General features: G+C 52.7%; 1 protein-coding gene across 1 annotated transcript in view; it reads right to left on the reverse strand.

Moving 5' to 3' along the window:
* CACNG4 (calcium voltage-gated channel auxiliary subunit gamma 4) overlaps positions 1-23,380 on the reverse strand; it is a 57,709-nt gene extending 34,329 nt beyond the window's left edge. The window contains exon 1 of the mRNA XM_066235393.1: positions 22,932-23,380. Within this exon, the coding sequence (XP_066091490.1) occupies positions 22,932-23,151 (220 nt within the window). The 5' untranslated portion in view covers positions 23,152-23,380. The remainder of the gene's footprint in view (positions 1-22,931) is intronic.
* Between the last annotated feature and the right edge of the window lie 1,255 nt (positions 23,381-24,635).

Consider the following 24,635-nt stretch of genomic DNA (forward strand, 5'->3'; position numbering starts at 1 on the left):
CAAACCAGCATGGCTTCACACAACAGAAAACCATTCTCTCGTGGTTCTGGAGGGTCCAAGTCCAGAATCAAACAACAGCAGAGCCTTGCTCTCTCTGGAAGATCTCTGGGACAGCCTGTCCCTTGCCTTTCTCTTAGCTCCTGGTGTCCACGGCCATCCTAGTGTCCCTTGGCTGCCTCGCCCTGATCTCTGCCTTTGTCACCACAGGGTCTTCTCCCTGTGTATGTGGTGTGTGTGTGTGTATGTGGTGTGTGTGTGTGTATGTGGTGTGTGTGTGCATGTGGTGTGTGTGTGCGTGTGTGTATGTGGTGTGTGTGTATGTGGTGTGTGTGTGTGTGTGTGTGTCTTTTCTTCTTTGAAGCACCCAGTCTACTGGATTATGGCCCATCCTGATGGCATGCGACCTCATCTAAACTTGATTACATCTGGAAAGAACCTATTTCCAAATAAGATCTTGTTCATAGGTATCGAAGTTAGGACTTCAACATAACTTTTTGGGGACACACTTCAGCAACTAATATCAAATCCCAAGGTGACAGATGGGAGTAAGAAGCTTTTAGCATCTAACTCTCATCTAACTTTCCTTCCTGTTCAATGACTGACACGGGAGAGAACCGGAAACAGGAAGCCTCCACTAAGGACTTGGTGGAACATTCAGGGCTGAGAAAGGTGACGAGTAACCCCTCCTCCCCATGTCCTGTGTCCCTAGGACTCTCTGAAGAACAGTGGAGACCAGGAGCTGCTCACTGCTGTCTGGGTGACGAGAGATGCAGGGGCCACGTGAACTACAGAGGCAATGGGAGGCAGGCCCTGTGGGAGGCCAGGCTGACTGCGAAGTCAACAGGCAGATGCCGTGAAATCCCTAGTTATGGAACCAAATTTCTAAGAAAAAACAGAAAAGCTGCTTCCCCCCTCCAAAGAATAGCTGGGGCTGCAGATCTCAGAGGCCTTCTCCTTTCTCCTCAGCTCCTCTGTCCTGTTTCTTACTGGGGGCAGTTTGCAGAAGGAGGAGGCACCCATCCAATGGCTCAAATGACCGGGCTGGCTGATTCACAGGGCACCACGGAGAGAGCTCTGAGCCTGGACACTTGTACCCAGCCTGATCTTCCTCCATGGCAACAGTGTAAGATGGGCTGCAGGCAGATGCAGCTCCAGATGCCGTGTGATGGCCTCACACGATCCCAGGTGTTAGCACATGGGGGCTTATACAGCCAGGCTGTGTCTTTTCAAGCTGGTGGCTCTGTGGTCCTATTGTATGCAGTTGCACACGTGTGCTATAACTCTGCCTCCCCCTTTGCTGCAGACCTGTGACATGCATATCCCGGGGCATGTCCAATCTCAGCACACCAGGTATCATACATGAACCAGCACACACAGACCAATAACAGACCCTGCGCACCAGCCACACAGGCAGCCGAGAGTACCCCCATGTCCCACCGAACTACATTTCCCAGGTATCATCATACATGAACCAGCACACACAGACCAATAATAGACCCTGCGCACCAGCCACACAGGCAGCCGAGAGTACCCCTATGTCCCACCGAACTACATTTCCCAGGTTCTCTTGCTCTTGACTTCTAGGTAGGTTTGGCTAATAATAGGAGGTCCTGATGGAACATGAGAGGACAGGAGGAAGGGAGAAGTCAGGGTATCTCTCCGCCTCTTCCTTGGACACTGTCTGTGGCAACTGCTGCATCTCTTCTGGGAGTCTTAGATCCTCTGGACAGTCCCTCCCTCTGTGCTCCCAGCTTCCTCCACGATCCCAGCACCTGTCGGATGGCCTGGACTCTGGTAAAACCACCCCCTCTTGTTTCTTCTCCACTGTAGGTGCCTCACGGTTTTCCCATACAGTGTGTCATCTCTTCTGTCACCTGTGTCATCAACTCCCCCCTATGACCTTTCCTCTGTCTGAAAGACACAAAGTGGCTTCTGCTCTTCTGGATGGACCCTGACAGACATTTATTAAGCACCTGGAACGTGCTGGCGACTCCTATGTTCGTTAGTTATCTCCTTGAGTCATCTTCCATTTCATAGATGAGAAAAATGTAGAAAAAGGCTCAAAGAATTTATATAACTTGTCCAAGAAGAAACCTCCATTTGAACTCAGTTGTAATAGAAAGAACACAAGCTTGGGGACAAGTCTCACCTTAACCACTGAGCCGTCTGACCTCAGGCAAGTCACCTAATATTTCTAAGCTATTTCCTAGTTCTAGAACATATTCCTCACCCCAATGGAAACCCTGTACCCATTCCGAGTTGCCCCCATCCCCCTCCCCCCAGCCCCTAGCGATCACTAATCTGCTTTCTGTTTCTTCAACCATGTTGAACATTTCGAATAAGTGGAATAACACAATAAGTGGCTGTTGAGGGTTGAATGGTGCCCCTTTCCCCCTAAATTCACATGCTGAAGCCCTGACTCTCAGAACTTCAGAACCTGGCCTTATTTGGACACAGGGTCATTGCAGATATAGTTAAGGAGGCCATTAGGGTAGGCCTAATCCAACGTGACTCATGTGTTTATAAAAAGGAGGTATCTGGACCAAGAAGCGCACTGAGGAAGATGTCACGTGGAGATGAAGGCAGAGCTCTACGAGGCCAGGAACATGGAAGATTGCCAGCACCCTGCCAGGAGCAAGGGGGGGGGAGCACAGAACGGATTCCCTCTCACCAACTCTGTGGATGCCTTGCTCTTGGACTCTGATCTCCAGAACCAGGAGACAACACATTCCTGTTGTCCAAGCCGGCCGGAGCGCGGCGCTCTGCTATGGCACATGTTCGTGTCTGGCTCCGTTCACTTAGCACAGTGTTTCCTAAGCTCACTCATGTTTGCATGTCTCATCACTGTGTCCTGGGTCATCCAGGGCTTGGTTCTCAAGTGCTGATGGCTAGGCACCTCTCAACATTAAGTGGCAGCCATGTGGCTCTTCTAGACAGCACTGCGGGATGGAGACGTAACCAGGTGCAGGCACAGCCCTCCCAGAAGACACAGCTGAGGACGCCTCAGTGAGACTCTCGGTTTCTTCCCTCATGGTCACACCTGCGGGGTCCCAAGGTGCAGAGCTATCCTAGGTTCTGCTGAGAAATACGCATGGCTCCTCTCACTGCTCTTGAGAAGTCCCCAGCTCTTCCCTGCATCCAGGGGGTGCAGGCCTCCTTAGTGTTGCCTCACAGTGTGGAGGCTAGGAGCATGGCATCGTGAGCCAAACTGCCTGGGTTCAAATCCCAATGTCAGCTCTGCCACGTGGGAGAGTTACTATAATTTGCTGTGCCTCGGTTTGCTCATCTGTGAAATGGGGATAGTTCAATAGTAAAGAAATTAATGAAGGCACAAGAACCTTTGTACAGTCTGGTTCAACCAGAGTAGTGGCTCTAAAGGGCCCTGCTGTTCCCTGCACACACTCTGGGCTTTCATCCTGCAGCTGGACTCCTCAGTCTGATTCCCAAAGTCCTCTGGTCCTCCCAAGGGTCCTGTCCTGCTTGGTGACACACCACCCACCCTGGCACCCCATGACGGGTCCCCCCCCCCTCACGTCCAGTCTATCTCCAAGATGGATCTCACAATCACCCTCCCTCCTCCACTCCATGATCCTAATTCAGGGCTCACTGACCCTGGTCTGGACTCTTCCAGTGTTTTCCTTTTCTGTTATCCCTGACTCTAGCCTTGTTCCCTCCACTCCACCCTTCGAATTTCTTTGGCATTCCAGAACAGCCCCAGCGGCCCACTCAGGACCTGGGACACACAGTAGGCACTCAATGACTATGGAACCCTGGGTGCAAGCACGCAGGCTTTGCACCGTTGCCCGTGCTGGGAATTCTGCCCAGAACCCCCCTCTCTTTCTTGTTTCCTTACTGAGCTCATGTTCACCTTTCAAAACTGGCCCAGATGACCTGTCATCTAGAAAGGCTCCCATGACCATAATGAAGCCCACCCTGGCCGCTTTATCAGCACAACCTTCACCTTGACACTCCAAGTGTCTCCTCTTATTACCTGTATTCCCTGTGACGGTATAATTGTGACATACACTGTTGTCTGTTTCATTCACTGCTGGAAAGAAAACTTTCCGTACTCCTTAGAATCCTGCTTGGTAAGTAGCAGTGCTTTATACATGTTTGCTGACGAATTAATACAGGAAGCCTCGGGTGCCCAGGGCTAAGTCTAGGGTCTGGTTTTCAATTCTCAATGAGTGTTTGCTGGATATGAACAGAGACGAGAAAACATCCTGGCGGGGCACGGGGGGCAGACGGGTCAGGGCGATGAGGGCTGGGGCAGCAGTCCCCCAGGGCAGGGTACCAAGCAGTCTCTCAAAATCACAGTCACAGGGCCGGGAGAATATGGGGGTTCGGTGAGAGGCAACAGATCACAAGGCATGAACAAGTGAGAGGTCTTGTCATTTGAAACGGCTCTGAATCATAGAACTCACTGATACAGAAATATCTTTTTTCTCTGGCAGGTCAAGCAGCATTCCCAAGAGGCTGGGCACCAAGATAACTGCTGAAGGAATGAATGAGAGAATCGCTGAGTCCGCGGGACCTAGCACAGGTTAGATGCACACATTCCCAATGAGAATTTGCTGGGTTGACAAGAACTGAAGAACACGCAGGCAGCAGGTGGGGATCAGTGAGGCAGGTGAGGGTGGGTGGCAGGCCACCTGAGGGGTCTTGGTTATGCTAGATGTGTATCTGTCTGTTTTAAGTTTTTATTGGGGATAATATACAGAGAGTAAGCCTAAGAATGCAGCGTGGTGGAGGCATGTCTACATCCATGTACCTACCACCCGGATCAGGGTGTGTCGTGTTCACAGCCCTTCAGGCTCCCTCTGGTCTCCTCCCAGGCCATTCCCCATGCAGGAAGCCATGCTGCTGATTTCCATCACCCTAGATAAGTGTTGCCTGTGTTTGAACTTGATATCAATGTAGGCGTGCTAGATGATCAGACTGTTGTTCTGTCTGCTTTTTGTGAACTGGGAGTCACCACGTGAATGCCAACAATTGGAATTTGGGTGTGAAAGCGTGCTGGCAGGCAGTATCCCCTGCAGAACGTGGGTTCTGGGGTTTGAAGTGCAGTTAACGTTTCCTTAAAAGAGCTGTCTTGAGTAGAATGCTTTTCACTTTCTTCGCTGAGAGCACCCCATCTTAAGAGCCACCCTCAATCTGACAGCAAGTCTTTCCTCTCCATGCTGCATGAATCAGATATGAGGCCCTGCATTGTGCACTCCTTTGGTCACGACGCTGTGCCTACCTCCTCCAAGAAGCCTGCCATGCCAGCTCGTCCGCCTCCAGTGTCTGGCGACCACTGGGCTGCACCTGTGGGTCTTGCTCTCTCTTCACATCTGACCTCCCCACCTCGACCAGCATCAGTGGCCTGCTCTGTGTCGTCTGATGTATTCACAGGACACTGAGCCACCCCACAGCCTCTCTGCAGGGAAACAGGCTGCTTCTCTTCCCTGATGTGCAGTGGGCGGAGGACAGCGTTTAGCATGGGGCTGGAGCAAGACCTGGGAGTGGGTTTTGGAGCAGAGACTTGGGTGCAAATGCTGGCTGTGTCCCAGGCCGGTAAGCCTGCCTCGGTCTCCCCACCTCCCACAGGGTACCTGTGCTGTGTGGCAGAAATGAAACAAGCTGCGGGAAGTGCCCATACTTAAGAGGCTTCCCGAAGTCGTGGCTGCTGCTGCTCCTGCTCAGCAGTGGAGCCCGATGCTGAAGAGGGTAGGAGCCGCAGCTAGACTGCCTGGGTTTGAATCCTGACTGCACCACTTGTTAGTTCTGGAGCCTTGGACAAGTTCCTTAACCTTTCTGCACCTCATCTAGTCAATGGAAGTAATGATAGTACTTACCTCCCAGGATCGCTGGAAATGAACTAAATCAATATGTAATAAAGGGCCTGGGACAGTTCCTGGCACAGAGTAGAAGCCAGGTAAGTGTAAGTGCTTTCTCTCTATAATGTGACCCACCTCTGGTGTGTGGGAGGGTCTCCTTCGGGTCTCTGAACCCCAGCACCTCTCAGAGTGCAGGGTACCAGCAGACACACCACCAACACTTGATCAAAACTTACAAAGCAACCAGCTTTCAAAACAAAACAAAAATAACCCAGGTAAATTTCCTCCCTGATCCTCCAGAGATGGGGCGACTGGAAGAGGACACGGACACCACTTCTGAGAAAATGAAAAGCTTTCACGGCCGAGGATGAGTGCTTTGTTTTCAGCTTCAGGAACGACTGAACAAGAAGAGTTGGATGTTGCCATTAGACGCACAGCAATTTTGATGAGGACCAAGGGACAGCTTTCTAGTCCAAGTATGGAACGTCTCAGCCGCAAGGCTGCTAGATCCGGACCTCACTGTCTGCCTCTCTCCACGTTCATTCGCTCTTCTCTCTCTTTAAATCATAGTTGACATCTACTATTACATACTATTACATCCGTTTCAGGTGTACAACATAGAGATTACACATTTATAGAACCTTACAGAGTGGCCCTGGCCGGTTAGCTCAGTGGTAGAGCATCGGCCTGGCGTGCAGGAGTCCCGGGTTCGATTCCCGGCAGGGCACACAGGAGAAGTGCCCATCTGCTTCTCCACCCCTCCCCCTCTCCTTCCTCTCTGTCTCTCTCTTTCCCTCCCGCAGCCAAGGCTCCACTGGAGCAAAGTTGGCCTGGGCGCTGAGGATGGCTCTGTGGCCTCAGGCACTAGAATGGCTCTGATTACGGCAGAGCGACGCCCCAAGATGGGTAGAGCATCGCCCCCTGGTGGGCATGCCGGGTGGATCCTGGTCGGGCACATGCGGGAGTCTGTCTGACTGCCTCCCCGTTCCAACTTCAGAAAAATACAAAAAAACAAAACAAAAAAAGAACCTTACAGAGTGATCAAAAGATACCTGCATATGATATGTATATCTGATAAGGGCTCAGTATCTAATATGTGACTTGTACTTTACTCTTAACTAAGACGGCTGCTAATGGCTAAAAGCAGCATTAGCGAGCACCTGGCAACAAGGAGCCACAGAAGCTAAGACCTTGGCATCCGCTGGCATCTGAAGGGTCCACTGATTCGTTGACACAAAGAGTAAGGGATCCTCACGGTGATGGTACCAGTCACAGTGGAAACTGCCTTTCCTGTAGGGTTACCATGCAAAGATTTTTTTTCTAAAGAACTTACACAGAACCTGACTGGTGGTGGCACAGTGGATAGAACGTCGACCTAGAGCACCCAGGTTGCAGGTCTGAAACCTGAGGTTGCTGTTCGATCCCTGGTCAAAGGCATGTATGAGACACAATCAATGGATGCCCAATGAAAAGGGGAGGAACAAGTTGATGCTTCTCTCTCTCCCTTCCTCTCTCTCTCAAAAAAAAATCTACACAGATGGAATTGGTAATGCAAGAATTTTTTGACAGAAGAACCCTTCATTTTAAAGTGCTTGGGGATTTTTTTGGGTGCAACGAAGCATGCTTAAACAAGCCACAGGGAGGTTTTTCAGGACAAATTAAAAGCAAGCACTTCTGTGCAAATTTCATCGGGTCCATATTTTAAGAAACCTTGGCCAGTCTGGCTCCGGCAGAAAAATTCTCTCAAAGGAACATTTCATGATACAGCTTTTATGTTAAATGCTTAGTTGTATATATGTGATAAAAGTTGGTAAGACCAATGATCTGGGCTTTATTTTCTTTTCACTGACTTCTATACAGGGCCAGTTTGGGTGCTTGGATTGTAGGAGGTGGATTTCTAGGAATGGAAATCATGCTTTTGGGAAATAAAGATTCAACTGCGCACGGCTGGCAAAGGCTTTTATCCAGACATCAATTTGGTTATAAGTCAGGGTGGCTGGTAATAAAACACTGATCAAAGGTGGCTGGGCATGATGCCGGTAACCGTGTTTCGGGACACATTTAAGAATATAGAGAAACAGCACCTTTAATGCCAAACAAACATACACATCCATCCATCTGTCTGAGGACAGGAGATGCCTTGGGGCTTTTTACATTTAAACATCAGGTGTATATATATTTTTCCAACATAATAGAAAATTTGAAAAAAAAATAGAGGGAGATAAAATAAATTACCCAGAGTTCCCATGACCACATTGTAACATTTCGGTGCATTTCTTTGTAGTATTTCTTCCCAGAGTCACGGAACAGCCACAGCCATATTCCCATCTATTTTGTACTAGATGACCTTTTCAAGGTTCCACACCTGTGGGTTTTTTGACTCAGTCAATTTGCTATTTAATAGAATTTTCCCTGTGTTTAATAACCTTCTTAATAATCACCGAGTTAAAATAATACATTTTTATCTAGGATATGCTTCAAGAGCTTTCAAAAGACTGCTTTGAACAGGAAGGAGAGGCTCATGTGACTTAGCTATGGCAGACAAGAAAGGAAAAGGGAGACATCATTAGAAAAACAAGAAAGAAAGAGGGAAGAGGGGGAGGGAAGCAGGGCTCGGGACACGAAAGAACAAGTGACCTAGGTTTCAGCGGGTGCTCATTGAAGGGGACCCACTGGTTGGCCAGGTGGGTGCGGTAATGGTAGGGACAGTCGGAGTGGCAGCAACCTGAACAAGGGCCCTTGGGACACATCAAAACAGCCTCCAAGTGTAAGAGTATCTGACCAGGGTGAAGGTAGGAGACAAGGCAAGGGGCCAGCGAGCAACTTCCTGAGAGAGTAAACCTCAAGGCCTCAAGGCCATGGCCACTCTTTCTGAGGTCCCCATTCACAAGAGGCCACCATGGTGGAAGAAGGGTTGCCTCCAAATGTTTAGGCAAATGGGGGACTCTCCACCCACTAGGCATCTGGCTTTGCCTCACATGCAGGAATCTGTGGGCAGAAAGGACAACAAAAGCTATTTTTCATGCAAGAGGAGTTGGACATCAGGAAAAATCAGAGCCCCTTTGTATGACATGCCAAACTGCTGAAGCGAGAAAATGTCTCGGGCGAGGGCTCAGATGCGAGCCGGGAACAGCACGCCTGCCCTGGGGAACCCAGGCAGTCAATGTGCGCTTGTTATCAGGCTTTTCAGAGCGAGAGCAGGAAGCGAGTGCGGGGCATCCTCCCCCCCACTCCCATCACACAGCAAAGATGAGCTGGTGACATGGCCTTGGCCAGACTGTGCAGCCCCTGGAAGGGAGCCTGGATGTCCTGAGATGTCCTTGGGGAGTCTTCAGGGATCCATCATCTTTTCTTTGCTTGCGTTTGAACTGGGGGCTGGGGGCTTGCCAAAGACTCCCTTCCTCTGAGATTCATCCTCACTATGGGACCCCTTCCCGTTGCCCCATGTGCAGGGTATTCTTTGGGTTAGAGAATGAGGCACTGATTCCAGCTCCAAGCTAAGCACTGACATATCTCATCTTGGCTCCTGCCTGCAAATCAGCACAAGGGTTGCGAATATCCCCATTCTGCAGAGAAAGCAACTGAGGCTCAAAGGAGATGGAATGACTGGCCGAAGGTCCACAGCCAGTGGGAAGCAGAGCCTGGATTCAAACCCCAAGTCACTGGGGGTTCTGGACCCTCCACTACCTCGTCCTCTCTGAGACGTCAGTCACAACAGCCACTGTGTATTTCAAGTCCATGGCGAGGCAGACGTACACGGAGCCCTGAGTGTATTTTCCATTTGATCCTCCTTAAGACCTGGAGATAGGAGCTGTTAGAGCCCCCGGGGGGAGACCTGACATCCGGGTGTGTGCCGATGCTCTCCACACCCTGTGCTCTGTTATGCTGCCCGCCTTTCTCCTGCGGGTTCCCCGGAACCAGGGTGTAAGTTCCTTGAGGGCTCTTTGCACCCACAGTGCCCAGCAGGAAGCCAGGCCCTCAGCAGGTGCCCCATAAATGCTCAGCAAGGACAGAGTTTTGGGTAACACTGCTCTCCAGGCAGCTGCTGGTTCTGGGCAGTGTGTGGGGTGGGCCTTGGGAAACATGAGAGAGAGGCGAGGTCTGGTTCCGGCATTCCGGCACCCGCCTCTGTGCGCCATCCCAGCCGCCAATTTCTGTGCCACCTCAGGCCCTCCAGGCCACCTGGCCTCCAGCCTCAGTGCCCCTATCCCACTCTCCTAATCCAACTCTTTTTCTCAGGGTACACCAGGACACTCAGGAGCAGCCACATAACTGGTGGGGTGCAGCACAAAACGAAAAGGCGGGTCCGCTTGTTCCAACATGATAAAGAATTTCAAGGTGTGACAGGGGATCATTCAATGATGCACATGGGCCAACTGCACAAGTCTCAGGCCCATGACTACGACCTTGGTGACAACCGTCATTTTACATCCTTTAAACATGACCTATTACTAGGGTCTGGAGTTTTCTAGGGTAGTCTTTTATTAATTTTTTAAAAACTTTTTTTAAAGAATTTATTTTAGAGAAGAAAGAGAGACAGACAAGTGGGGAAGGAGCATCAACTCCCACATGTGCCTTGACCAGGAAAGCCTGGGGTTTCGAACCGGCGACCTCAGCATTCCAGGTCAATGCTTTATCCACTGCGCCACCACAGACCAGGCTTCTTTTTTTTTAACGTCTTAAAAAAATTTTACTATTAATTTTTTAAATTTATTGTGTTAACATGGATTCAAGTGTCCCACTCAATATAACCCCCTCACCCCTCACCCACGTGTCCCATTACACCTCCTTCGTCCCCCTCCCTCTAACACCCTTTCCCCTTTCCCTCTGGGACTTGCTGTCCTGTTATCTGTATCTATGTGTTATGTATATGTAATTTCACTAATCCCTTCACCTTCTCTGATCCTCTAGGGTGGTCTTGATTTTAGACTCTCTCGATATGCCTCCTACCTCTAACTCCTACCTCTCCAAAAATCTAGGCATACCAACATTCCAGGATCTCAATAATATCTCTTATAATGTCTCTTATACTGACAACAGAAAACCTCTTGCTTGCTCTTTTTATCTAGAGTTTGGTTAAGAAAATACAAATGTCACAATGCCATTTGTCTCACGGGGGAACCCAAGACACTGAGGTTCAACATTCACAGTCTGACATCTATCTCATTGCAAGGGGAAATGCTTCCATCCATCTAGCCAGCAGGTGCCTCCCACCCCCGTGTCTCCAGGCCAGCCCTGCCTCAGCCCTGCAGTGACAGGTGGTTCCCTGCCCTGTGCCTCAGCCCTGCAGTGACAGGTGGTCCCCTGCCCTGTGCCTCAGCCCTGCCCGGTGCCTTCAGCCCATCCCAAGCCGAGTCTTCTGGTTCCCCATCCTCAGACCACTCCTCCTGGGTTCAGTCTCTTGGGGAATGGCTCCACTGCCTTGAGGTGTCGATTATATCCATTTATATCCATTTTATAGATGAGAAAACTGAGGCTCAGAGAAGCTAAAAAGTTTGCCAAGGTCACAGAGCTAATACAGCGTAGAGCAGGATTCAAATGCAGATCTCTTTGACCACCCCATCCCCCAGCACCTGTCTTATTAACCGTCAAATGGACTTGGTTCAGATATCCCCTTCCTGGAGCCTCCTCTGGACGGAGAAGCTCCCAGTGGGAGGTGTCAGGGAGACGGGAGGGGCGGGGTCTGCCGGGCTTTTGTAGATCAGGGAATACACCTGGCTTTGTCACAAGTGGGATGTGGTCCCACTGAAGGGTGCTGAGCTGGGGAATGACGTGATCTGATTTATAGTTTTATAAGATCCTTCTAGCTATGATTGAAGGGCTAGCATGGGGGCTGGGGGGCAGAAGAGTGAGTAGGGAGGGCTGAGGCTACCGCCAGGATGCGGGGTCCCTGCTTGGTGTCAGGGTGAAAAGAGGCCAAGCCAACAGTGCTTCCTTCCAAGAAAGTGAGCCTCAAGTCCTGTCCCCTCAGCGGTGCCTCTGAGGGAGCACAGTCATCATGCTCCTCACAGCACTTTCCCAAGGAGCACATCATGGAACTTTCGCAAAGCGAGGGTGCGGGGGGAGGGGGAGAGGACACAGGATGAGAGGAGGACGGAGGGAGATGGAGGAAGGAGGGGACATGAAAGAAAGATGGGAAGAAGGACAGGTATCATTTGCCAGTTTGACAGCCAAGCAAACTGAGGCTCTAGGAGGTAAAGGGATAAGCAGAATTAGGACCAGGCGTCCTGCCCCCTGACCTCCTTTAACCTGGCCTGTATCCCTTCACACCAAAGTTCACAGCTGTAGCCGGAGTGCCCGCCAGGGAGTGGGCTGAGGGGACACGCAGCCTGGGTGGCAGCCATCACCTCTCCAGGCACTGCCTCGGTGCTAGACCCTATTTCAACTAATTGACTGCCTTCAGGTTCCGATTTTACGGTTCCCAGAAGGCGTTCGCAGTGGCACAGCCTCTAAAAGGTGAGGAGACAGCATCACGTTCTTCACTGGTCTGGACAGCCGGGGAGGCTCAGCTTCTCTGTTTCCAGACCCCGGAGATCAATGAGCTGACCTGGGGCCTCCCTCAGTTTGGCTGCAAAGGGTGGGCCACTTAATTCTTCTGGGAAAACCTCCAAGTTTCAGGAAACATGGAAATGGGGAGAAGGCAACCACATGACTCTCTACAAGGTGCCAGGCACCATGAGGGTTTTTTGCATCTGTTTTTCTCCTATAAACTTTACAACAATCCCAGGTGTCAATTCCATGATACTTCTGTTTTACAGTGGGGGTAACTGGGGTTCAGAGAGGTTAAGTAATTTGTCTGAAGACACACAGCTGATAAGGGGCAGAGTCTGGACTCAAACCCAGGTCTGTGTGACTTCAGTGCTGGCTGTATGAGGCTGCCATGCGGACTAATAGGGGGTGGGAAAGAGTGACCAGGGACAAAACCTAGCCCCTCCTGTCTCCTCAGGAAGAGGAAGTGACAGAGAGGCTGATGGCAGGTTAGACAGGGAATCTAACCATTTTTTTAGTTATTTAGTTTTCTCCCAGGCTCTGGTGATGAACTTGAGTCAAGAAACTCCCTTAGGCCTTTCCACATCTTTCAGAGAGGGGGCAATGGTGGGGAGGACAGCATCTGCTGAGCATCTCGGCCGGCCGGCAGTGGTGGCCTTGGCAAGGTAGGAGGCATGGAAGGGTTAGGACAACAATGGGCACCTTGACTCAGATGGGGGAGGGGAGAAAAAGTGAGGGAGGGGCATGAGAAGCCCTTGTTAAAACCCAAAGCCCTATAAGGCCATGCTCAGTGAAGCCCCCTGTGGCTAGTGGGCATAAATTCTCCAGGAGCCCGAGGAAGGAGCTGTGGTTGGCTTTACAGAGGCGGCAGGTTAAAGGATGGGTAGAAGTTTAGGGGGATGGGTACACATGGGGGTGATGGAGAGGTCCTGATGTTTGGGGGAGCAAAAACAACCAGAGGACTCCTCAAACCCAACCACATCTCTAGCTCCAGGACCCCAACAGGGTGGCTTTCTTGCCCCTTCCTGGCTCTGGGGCAGTGGGAGGGAAGGAGAAGAAGGCCCAATGCCAAGGTAAGGCATGGCTAAGCGTGAAGTCACACCCTGCTGTCCTCGACCCAGCAGAGACATCCAGGAAGAAGCCTTGGAAATAAATACGAAGGGGCAAGAATGTCTAGCCCCTGCCTAGACGCCGCCCAGTGATGGACGACCTTCGGGCCTCCCTCGCAGCCCCTGCGTGTACACACTGGCAGCTAGTTCCTCTCCTGGCTCCTGGCCACCCCCAGGAGCCTGGTGGAAGACAGAGACCAGGGCAGGCCCAATTCCCCACAGCCTCCAGACAGACACTCCATTTGGGGAACACCTACTCTGTAGGCGTGTGCTGGGGACTTCCGCAGTTACTGCCTCACTGTCCCATTTTTCAGACATGTGAGCAACAACTCAGAGAAGTTAAGTAATCTACTCAAAGCCACACAGCCATGTGGCAATACTGAAATCTGAACTCGAGTCCCCTATCCCCTACCCCTTGCTCCCTTTTCAACAAGGTCCATTTTAATGGGAGAGACTATCGCATCTATAAGGAGACACAAGTACATTTCTTCCAGGCTTCTGTAGCAGAAAGAGCAAGGCATCTCCTGAGCATCAGTTTCCTTTGGTCACGTGCACACTGTAACTGTGACGTGGCCAGGTTCTGCTCTCCGTCCTAGCCCCCGACAAGCTCAGGGACAAGTCTGAGATCCACCTCCGGCAACACAGTCCGCCTTCTGCGCACTCACCAGACTCCACCATCGTCTTACTACCCTAATTTTATTTTAACTTCCATCCTCGGCCCTCATCCATTTCGAGACTTATTTTGTCCCTTCTTTCCTTCTTCCCTGTTTCGGCCGGAGGAAAAAGAACAAACAGAGTGAAATCATGTGATATAATTTTTGCAGCTTCAAAAGGGTTTTTCATATGGAGAAACTGATGTTTAAAAATATGTCCATGGTCTGGTACCAGGCCCTGACTTGAAACTCAGGAAAGATGGGTCTCTTAGGGCAGTGGTCCCCAACCCCCGGGCCGCGGACCAGTACCGGTCCGCAGAGAAAGAATAAATAACTTACATTATTTCCGTTTTATTTATATTTAAGTCTGAACGATGTTTTATTTTTAAAAAATGCCAGATTCCCTCTGTTACATCCGTTTAAGACTCACTCTTGACGCTTGTCTCAGTCACGTGATACATTTATCCATCCCACCCTAAAGGCCGGTCTGTGAAAATATTTTCTGACATTAAACCAGTCCGTGGCCCAAAAAAGGTTGGGGACCACTGTCTTAGGGCACTTCCCAGAGCGCCATGATGGGGGGCTGGGGTGGATCTAGGCAGGTCCTGCCTGGTCCATCCCTGGGGGGTAGAACCAGTCTGTTCTCTTTTTGGATCTGTTCCCAGGAGGGCTGGCAGTGTACACACTCACAGAGAATGTCCTTGTTGGAGGACAGGGCGGCTCCTCTCAGTGTGTTCACAGGTTAACTGCGGTGGAGGTGAGGAGCTGCAGCAGGGAAAGGCCCACAGGGGGAGTTCCCTCACCTTCGTTTCTTGCTGCTTTCTCTGTTATGGTGGCTGCTCCTTGCCCAACCTTCCCCCAGATGCTGGCCCCAGTGGAGGCTGTGCAGACAGAGTCCTATCGAGACAGCCCCCAGACTCACTTCGGCTACCGGTTGTGTGACCAACAAGCTGTGTGACCTTGGGTAAGTTGCTCTGCCTCTCTGGTCTTCAGTCCCCTTTGCTTGCAGAGCGTGAGGATGGGGCCACATCAGCAGTGGACACAAGCTGGGCCTGTCACAGGCAGAGTGAGCTCGGTCACCTGCAACTCATTACTCTTTCCTTTAAGCTTTGAAAAATTTTAAGGCCCTGGCCGGTTGGCTCAGCGGTAGAGCATCGGCCTGGCGTGCGGGGGACCTGGATTCGATTCCCAGCCAGGGCACATAGGAGAAGCGCCCATTTGCTTCTCCACTCCCCCCCCTTCTTCTCTCTCTTCCCCTCCCGCAGCCGAGGCTCCATTGGAGCAAAGATGGCCCGGGCGCTGGGGATGGCTCCTTGGCCTCTGCCCCAGGCGCTAGAGTGGCTCTGGTCGCGGCAGAGCATCGCCCCCTGGTGGGCAGAGCGTCGCCCCTGGTGGGCGTGCTGGGTGGATCCCGGTCGGGTGCATGTGGGAGTCTGTCTGACTGTCTCTCCCCGTTTCCAGCTTCAGAAAAATACAAAAAAAAAAAAAAAGAAAAAGAAAAATTTTAAGTGTTCAATTACAGTTGATATTCATTCTTATTTTACATTACTTTCAGGTGTACAGAACAGTGGTTAGACAATCGTATACTCTACAAAGTGACCTCCCTGGTATTTCAAGTACCCACCTGGCACCATTCAGTTAATACAGTATTATTGACTATATTTCCTGTGCTGGACTTTACATCCCTGTGCCTATTCTGTAACTACCAGCTTGTACTTCTTAATCCTTTCGCCTGTCTCACCCAGCCTCCCAGCCCCCCTCCCCTCGGCGATCACCAGTACAATTCATTACTCTTAAGAAAGGGACCCAGCGGGGACCATCCATGTCCCCAGTCACCTAAAGCAGGTGCCGGGTCTTCCCATTAGTAAAGCTGCTCCCCCCACTTGCATCTCATGTGTTTTCTAGAAGGAAAGAGAAACAAGTGGCCTTCCTAGCAGCTTCCAGGAACTAGGTCTGCTCCTGCCCCCACCCCAGGGATGCTTTCCTTGGAGCAGTGGTTCTCCATGGGGGATCGTTCTGCTCCCCTCAACCCCAGGGGATGTCTGGAGATGGTGTGGGTTGTCACAACTAGGGTGGGTGGGAGGGAGGATGCTGCTGACTTCTAGTGGAGAGATGTCAGAGATGCTGCTTGCATCTTTGTGTGGCTCCACACAAAGAATGATCTGGCCCCAAATGCCACTAATACCGAGGTTGAGACACCTTGCCCTGTCGTGAGGGACAGTTAATATTGAACCTACACACTGGGGTCTATTGTACGTTACGGCGATTCTCCTGAGTTATGTATGCTGTCCGGTACTTTCTGGTGCTCCTTGGTTATAGGGGTGTTGAATAGTAGTGTCAGAATCTGGGGACCCTCATGGGTACACTTCTGATTTCCTTTCCCAATCCTGTTCCTTCATCTTCCCAATTTGGACATGACCCCACTAAAACGTTCACAGCCATAGCCCCACATCCAGGCAGTCATCCTGGATTCATTCCCCTCTCGTCCGGCCGTTCCCTCCTCTTGCCCTTCCCTATCCTCTCCATCTCCCGTGCCAGGTCCCCAGTCTGGTCACCTGCAGCGACCTGGACTGGTTTTCTGGTGGCCTCCACTGCTTCCCAGAACTTCCTCCAAATGCAGCCATATACTATGTATTCTAAAAACATAAATCAGATCCCTTTACTCTCCTGTCCAGAACCCCCCAGAAGGTTTTTACATGATCCCACATAAGTAAGCAGGCTCCTGACCTTGCCTGCAAGGCCCCTGCCAGACTCCCGCATGGGGCAGAACCTTGCCCTACCCCTCCTGCTTGCTGCCTCTCTTCCGTCCTCACCAGCTAGTTTCCTGTGGGGCCTTGGCTTTCCTTTTCCGCTTCCTGGAAGGCCTTCCTCTCATCCTTCTCTGACAGCTCTTTCCTGTCCCCTCGACTGACAGCCTCCCTCCCCAGCCTCTGTCAGCACAGCCCCGTGGTTTTCATCATAACACTCCTCAGTACCTGGAAGTGTCAGCTACCCCATTGGAATGTCAGCTCCAGGGGAGCAGGGATCATATCTGTCTTGTCCATCACTGTGACTCACAGCCTCCCATGTCTGATGCAGAACAGGTGTTCTGTGAGCATGGCCTGAATGAATGAATGCATGCATGAATGAATGAAGTGAAGCCTGCTTGGCGGGCAGGTGGCTCAAATCCCTTATGTGTATCTTGGCAGAAAAAGGTTGAGAGCCGCTGAACTAATCTCAAAGGCTCTTCCAGCCAGGGAAACCACCCTTTCCTTCTATGAGCCCATGACAAGGCCACAGTGGACCTGGTTCAACCTGGAAGCTGTGGGTGGGGCTCAACGGGGCTCTGTGTTGGGAAGTAGGACGTGGGAATGCTCCAGACCTTCCAGACCCCACTTTCAGACGAGGAAACAGTGGCCCCAGGCTCTCTTCCACAGCTCCAGTTTGGGCTATACTGTTCTTCACCTCCTTTCCCTCTGAGCTCTGAACCTGATGACCCGAGACCCCTACTACTATCCACTTCCAAGACTGTGTCCTGGAAATCTCCAAAATCTTGGCCTGAGGAGACACACACAGGAGGTTTCTTTTCAAGACCTGCTGGTTTCCTAGGGATCCTTTCTGAAGCCCCAGACATGGGGCTCCTCCAAAGCCAGCTCTGTGATGGGGCCGTTATGTCAGATTCCGGGCTGGGGTCCACCAAGATCCCCAGCTTCTCCTCACTAAGTCATGGGGATCCAGTTAAAAGGAGCTAGTTTTTCTCATGAGAAGGGAGAAAGGAATAAAGAACAGAGGAGGGTGAAGAGACAGAGGAGGATATTAAGGGAAAATAGACACAGGATGGGACTGCCAGGGTCCCGTCTTGAATGACGGGATAGTGAGCACCAGTTAAAAGACAAGAGCAGAAAGGGAGAACACCCTGTTAAAGACTGCATGTTTCTGTCCCTTCCTGCCAAATCCATATGTTGAAGCTCTAGCCACAGTAGTACCTGGAGGTGGGGCTTTTGGGAGGTGGCTAAGTGTAAATAAGGTCATGAGGGTGGGGTCCTCAGGATGGGATTAGTGCCCTTATAAAAAGAGACCAGTGAGCTAGCTCTCTGCCACGAAAGCACAGCGAGAAGGAGGCAGCCTGCAAGCCAGAAAGCGAGCTCTCACCAGGAACCAAATTGACTGGTACCTTGATCTTGGACTTCTGTCCTCCAGAACTGTGAGAAATGAATGTCTATTGTTTAAGCCACTGAGTGTATTGTGTCTTGTTACGGCAGCCCGAGCTGACTAGTACAACACCCTTCCCAAATCTTGGTAGTTCAATATAAAAAGGACATCCCCCAGCTGGCAGAGCCTGCTTGTCTGTTCACACTCAGCTGAGATCTGGACAACGGAAGGAGTCCTCGTCCTCAGGAGCTGCAGCCATCCTAAGCCTCACTTTTTATGCCTATAAAAGGCAGATAATTAATATTTACCTTGAAGTGTTGTTGACAATTCCATGAACTAATAATGTAAGTCCTGCCTGAAGATCTTCAATGCGTGATGGCTGTTATTATTAACACTAGAGGGCAAGGGAGGACCTGCGGGGGAGGTGACTTGCTGGCGGGAAGGAGGCCTGTGCTGGCTGCTGTCACCAACCAGGTCCTGATTGGACAGGCTATCCGTGGGTTATTGCAAGAGAAAATGAAAGCAAACACAGACAGGAAAGGTTCCCAGCCCAGTGCCTGGGGCAGGTGGAGAAAGGATGTTATTTGGCTCGAAACCTCTGGGTTAAGGCAGAGCTTCTGAGTGGACCTGCTGTGAAAAGCTTCCAGGTGCCTTAGGAGTGAGCCCTCTTCTGCCTCAGGGAAACCCAGCAAGGGCCCGGGAAGGGGGCTGGAGCCCCAGGCAGTCCCTGAGGACTGTCCTCTCCCTCCTGGGCCCCAGGGTGCAGGACTAATAGTTCCTTTTCCTCTGTGTGCCGTAGTGTAAATAAAGTCTGGGTACACTGGTGAGAGAGGTGCTGCCCAGGTGAGGAAGGTGAGCACAATTGGGGCAAAGGACCCTCTCACTCCCAGGGTCCAGAATCTTTCCCCACCTTCCCCGGCTGGAGCCAGATCACAGCTGGCACGAAGCAGCCATAGGGACCACCCCTGGCAGCAAGGCTGCCATTTTAAAGCTCTGACAAGGCTGTGAATGTGCTGGGGACAGCTTCCTCTATGGGCGACATGAAGGACATGCAAGGGGCTGAGGCTGAACTTGACCAGACCTCTCCTAATGGCAGCACAGGGACTGGGTCCCTCGTGAAGCCTGGTCACCAGCAGTCCTGGTGAAGGATCCGGAGCTCCCCGGGGGCGTGGGGAGCTTTGACATGCTGCTATGAGCTGCTGTCATCTGGGCCCGAGCCTCCTTACCTCCTTGTCCTCACAAGTCTTTTGTCCCTAGCATACAACAATCGCTCCGGGTGCTAGTTTACATTCTGTAGCTTGCCTAATTTCAAAATGCACTGGAGATTGAACAAATGCTGGTTGGTGATTTCTCTGATTGAAACGTCTGCAAAGATTTATTACTCCTTTCTCTGTCCCCAGCCTTGGGCTGAGTGTCACAAAAGATACAAAGAAAAAATAACTGGGGGTCTTGGGGAAGGAGGGAACTGATGGTTAATTATGGTTAGGATAGGCTAGTGTAGAACCTGGTGGAAGGAGAGATAGAGAGACAGAGAGATTGAGACAGAGAGAGAAACATAAACAGAGACAAAGACAGAAGTAGACAGAGAGAGGAGAAATGAAGAGAGCATGTGTTATGCAATATTTGTATACTACTCATACCTTCTCACTTCTAAATGCCTTCATGCTTGGGTAGTGAAGTATTTAATTCTACTTTAATGGCACCCCAGAAGTTGTGCGGGAAAGGGCAGGATGATGTGGAGGGAAGAGCTCTGTAGTGAGACAAAGGTTCAAAGCTGGCCCTGCAGCCTCCTGCAAGGGAGCCTTTGGGCAAGTGCTTCACCCTCTCTGAGCTTGCTTCCTGTCTGCAGACGGGGCAAAGACAGGGCCCTCTCAGGGGCGTTGTGGTCATGCACAAAGCTCTGGGAACTGGAGTATTTTGGCACTTGTCCAATAGAAGGGCACAAGGGTTTTGGGGGGAGGTTGCAGAAAGAGGCTGGGGTGATGTCAGTACTGGTGGGGCTCAGGGCAGCACTCAGCTGGCCTTCTGCATGCAGCCCTGCCAAACGCGTGTCTGCTTCACAAACACAGAGTCGGGCTCTTCTGGCCCAGCAACATCATTTATGGGAAACAATCAGGAAACTGAATCCGCTGTGTGTGAGTGGCCAGCGAGCCCGTCAGAGTCCCACCATCACCACCAGGGCTTTGTTAGCTGCCTGCTGCGATATTTCTTCAGTTTCCACTCAGAGGTTTGATCTTCTCTTCTCCTCCACCCTCCATGTAATGCTCTGGGGCACTTTGTTAGAGAACGGGTGGAAATAATGCATTTGACACACAAAAGCCAATATTGAGGAGACCAGGCCTCTCCATGCCCCCAGGGAGTGACCTGGGGTTAATGTGTTGTCTGTGTCTCAGCCCAGACACTTGCTGGCAGGTGGTGGCATCACAGATGTCAGATAACTGTTGGACTCCTCTACATGTGCTTTTATGAGATAAGCTGGCTGTTTCCACACAGGTTGAGGGACTGTCATGATGATTCCAGCCACAGTGAATCCTGAACCAGCTTCCTCTGACCTGGGTTGGTCCAAAGATGTTCTAGCCCTGGGAGGCGGTCTGGCTTGGCTCTCAAACCCTTGGCCTCTGGGGGACAACAGGCACTGGTGAAGTTTCCCCAGATGGCGACTCCCCACCCTCCCTCTGCCAGTGAAGCCAGCTGTCCAGAACTTGGGGCTTTCTTGATGAACACATCAATCCTAATTAGGATGAGGAATTAATAAAGGAGACATTCGAGCCACTCTGCAGAGGCCAGGCTTGCCAGTGTGGAGGGGCCCCAGTTTCCACCGTGAAACCTGAAGGCCTGGGGTCTGCGTGTATGTGTTTGGGTGGTGACAGCACCATGACTGTCCATGTGCCACGTGGGCAGCACCCAGTGGAGCCTGTGAGGCGGGCACTGCATCCCCTGCTCACAGGCTCCACTGCTCTGTGTCTAACTCAGGTGCCATGGCAGGTAGTGACGTGGGTACATGATCCAAATGAGAGGAGTAGGTGTTCGTGATCTGAGTAATTACACACCAAAAAATGATGTTTTTCAAAAGAAAAGAGGAGGGTGTGATCGTGGGCCACCGAGCCTTTGTGCAGCTGTGTTTCCCAAACTATTGATTGCACATTCCTGCTCCACTTACCCCTGGCATTAAGCTACAAATTGTAAAGGGTAAATTAGCCTTCTTTGGAAGAGGATGTGTGTGGGGGGACAGAGGTGGGCAGAATTGCAGATGAGAACAGACATGGTTCAGGAGGAGAGAAAGGGGACAGGTTGGACCTCACCAATCCTACCCAGCTTTACAAAGCTTTTTTTTTTTCTTAAAGATAACTCCAAATGCAGCCAGAAAAGGGCCATCTTTTTAAGAGCTCCCTGCCAACCTCCACCAAGATCCAACCAAGCCAAACGATTTGCAGGGGCTGTGACTGCGGTTTTAGGGAGGCTAGGTGTGTGGGAGAACCTCCCGAAAAACTGAGGGGCGGAGCTAACACACGTTAAAACGTTTCAAAAAAACAAAGACGAAACTCTAGCCAAGGATATTTGAAAGGAACGCTCTGCCATCTTCCCCCATCCCCTCTCCAATTTGAAAGCCAGGACCAAGCGGCAGTCCTGTCCTCAGCCTGACTGGGACCAGATGGCCCCTCCACAGCCACCTGTTAGTACGAGTTCCGAGTTCCGAAGCTGGGCGGGCGGGCAGGCAACCGCGAGGCGCCGAAGTCGGGCGCATTTCGCCATAGGAAGCGCCCGGGCCCCTCCCCCAGAGGGAGCGGTCCCCACAGTCCCGGTGCACCCCATTTCGGCCCCTAGAGGCATTCCAACCTTACAACACCAACTACTGGGCCTCTTAGTGCAACAGAGGTCGAGGCGCCGCCTCTCCTACCCTGACGGGGCAACCACGCCCCTCCCAGGCCGCTCCTGGTCCGCAGGTGGCCTTCGCTCACCCCAGTTCTCCACGGGGGTCTCCCGTGGCCTCCAAGCCCAGGGACCACCACGGAGTACTCGCAGCCCCAGTCAGAGGAGACTGGGGGTCGCTCCCCTTCTTCTGCCATCGAGCAGGTAGGAGCGGATGAGTAGCGCCGGGGAAGAGTAGGGGATGGAGTAGGGTCTTGGCGGCGTCAGGCTCTGCCGACCCGACTCCCCCAGACCCGCTGAGAGCTCAACCCCTGCTCCCACCCCTCGGCCTGGGCCTGGTGCTAGAGCTGAGAGGTCCCGGCACTCCCCGCCCCCGGTCGGCTCCGCCCCAGGATGGCCAGTTCCCATAGCAATCGCAAAGACACCGGTTGCCAAGCAACCCCTCCTCCTCCTCCCTCCCCTCCTCTACGGTCTTCTCCCCCCAACCCCAGCCTCCGCCGGCCCCCTAGCTAACCTCCACCTCCCCCGGGGGCGTCGGCGCGGTCCCTAGGGGTCGCTCTGGTGTCCGGCTGAGTGCGCGCGCGCGCGCGCGAGTTTCGGTGTTTCATTGTGTCTGTGTGCGAGGGGGTGTGCGTGTGTTAGCGGAGAGTTTGTGGGATCGGTGAGTTGGGGGTTCCCTAGCTGGGAGCGACCCCGAGCTGGTACGCAGCTGGCCACGAGGGGACCCACCCGCTCCCTCTGGCTCCTTTGTGTCTCGCGCGAAGCCAGTGCCGCGCCCACCCCTTTCCCAGCCGGCGCCCCGGACAGGGGTGTGTGTACGCGCGTATGTGTTGGAGATCGGGGTGCCGGGCTGGTCGTACCTTCGATGCAGCACACTCGCCACAGCCCCGAGTGGGTGAGGTCGCCGCGGGCGCGGCGGGGCGGGGGCCCGTCGTCCATGGTCAGGTTGCTGCCGTTGCAGATGTGCGCGCTGGAGTAGAGCCAGTAGTCGGTACCGATGGCGATGGCCATGAGCGAGAAGGCGGCGAACGCTCCGGCCGTGGTCAGCAGCAACTGCAGCCCGCGGTCGCATCGCACCATGGTGGGCGCCTCATAGTCCGCCGCCCGCCGGCCCGGCCCGCCGCGCCCGCCCGCCCTCCTTCCTCCGCGCACCGCTCCGGAGGCGCCCGGGCTGGGGGGCCGAGGGCCGGTGGGCGGCGCCGCGCTGCGCGCTCCGACCCCGCGCCCCGGGCGTGCCTGCGTTCTGGCAGCCCCGGGGCTCAAACTCCGAGGCGTGGCGATGAGAGAGGGCTGTGCTGGCCACCGGACCGGCTGGCTGCGGCGGCCGGGGGCTCCTCCCTCCAGGCCCGCCCTCCCCGCTCGGCCCGCGCCCTCCGCGCCGCCGCGCTCCGGCCCGCACCCCGCACCCCGCCCCTCTTGGCCCCGCCCCTCGCGCCTCGGCCCCCGCCCCGGTTGGCGCTCCACTCTCTTCCCCTCTCCGCGACCCACCCCCGGCCCGGATTTTCTCTCCCTCCCCGCCTCTTCCTTCCCCGCTCTCGCTCGCGCGCTCGCTCCGTCTCCCAGGGTTCATTCACATTATTAGAGCGCTGGAAGCCGCGGCACCGGTTCCTTAGGAGCAGCGAAGGGAAACCGCGTTCCCAGCTACCTCGCTTACCCAACGCAGGACACCCAGCCTCCCCTTAGACGGCCCTGGGACTCTTTATTATGGGGTGTGTGTGTGTGGTGTCCCTCTTTTCCCCGTGTACAAATCTATGCCCTTACTTGAATGTATAGGATGTATAGGTGATGAATGTATAGGAGTGTGGGAGTGTTCAGGTCTGATTTCCAGAAACCCCAGATGCGAGTCTTAGCTAGGAGATACTGCAGGCCAACCCGGCCCCTGCCACTCTCCTCCCGCACCCGGTGGCTTCTGCCTCCCGCAGCTGCCCCGGATCTGGTGGCAGGGCCAGAGAGTCCCCGTACTCTGGGGTTGAGGCAGAAGGGAGGTGTCAGCCAGAGGTCTTTTGGGGAAGAATATAGGATCCCTGTTTTATAGGGAGGGGGTGCGGCTGTGATGGAAGCCAGGGCGCTCCCCCATTATTACATTTCTGATGGTACATTACTGCGAAACCAGGAACAGCCCTGTTGTACTAGATTCAAACATCCCAGCCCCTGAGCTGTTTTCCCTCGTTTCCCCAGCTCACTCTTCAATACCTTTATTTGTTTTTGCCTTTCGCTCTACTCAAGCTTAACTGACTTTCCCTCACCTCCTCCCCTTGATTGCCAGCCTCTTCCTCAAGCCCTGCTGGCTTCACTTAATTGCCTTTGCTGCTGGCATGATCTCAACCTGGACACACTCTCTTCCCCTCCAAGCCAATTCAGGCTCCTCCTCCCTTCAAAAGGCAGCTCTAAACTCTTCCAGGAGGCCCTGAGAGCAAGCACCTGGATGTCTATCCAGCATGCCTTTGCTTCCTACCTCCTCCAAGTTCATGTTGGCATTCCTGATGGGTTTCCTGTGGGGTGCAGCACTGCTTTTGGCCCCAGACAAATGAAAGAGGAATATGGAGAGTTACTATTCTTGCAAG

Source organism: Saccopteryx bilineata, chromosome 6 (assembly GCF_036850765.1).
Source record: "Saccopteryx bilineata isolate mSacBil1 chromosome 6, mSacBil1_pri_phased_curated, whole genome shotgun sequence".
Taxonomy (NCBI): domain Eukaryota; kingdom Metazoa; phylum Chordata; class Mammalia; order Chiroptera; family Emballonuridae; genus Saccopteryx; species Saccopteryx bilineata.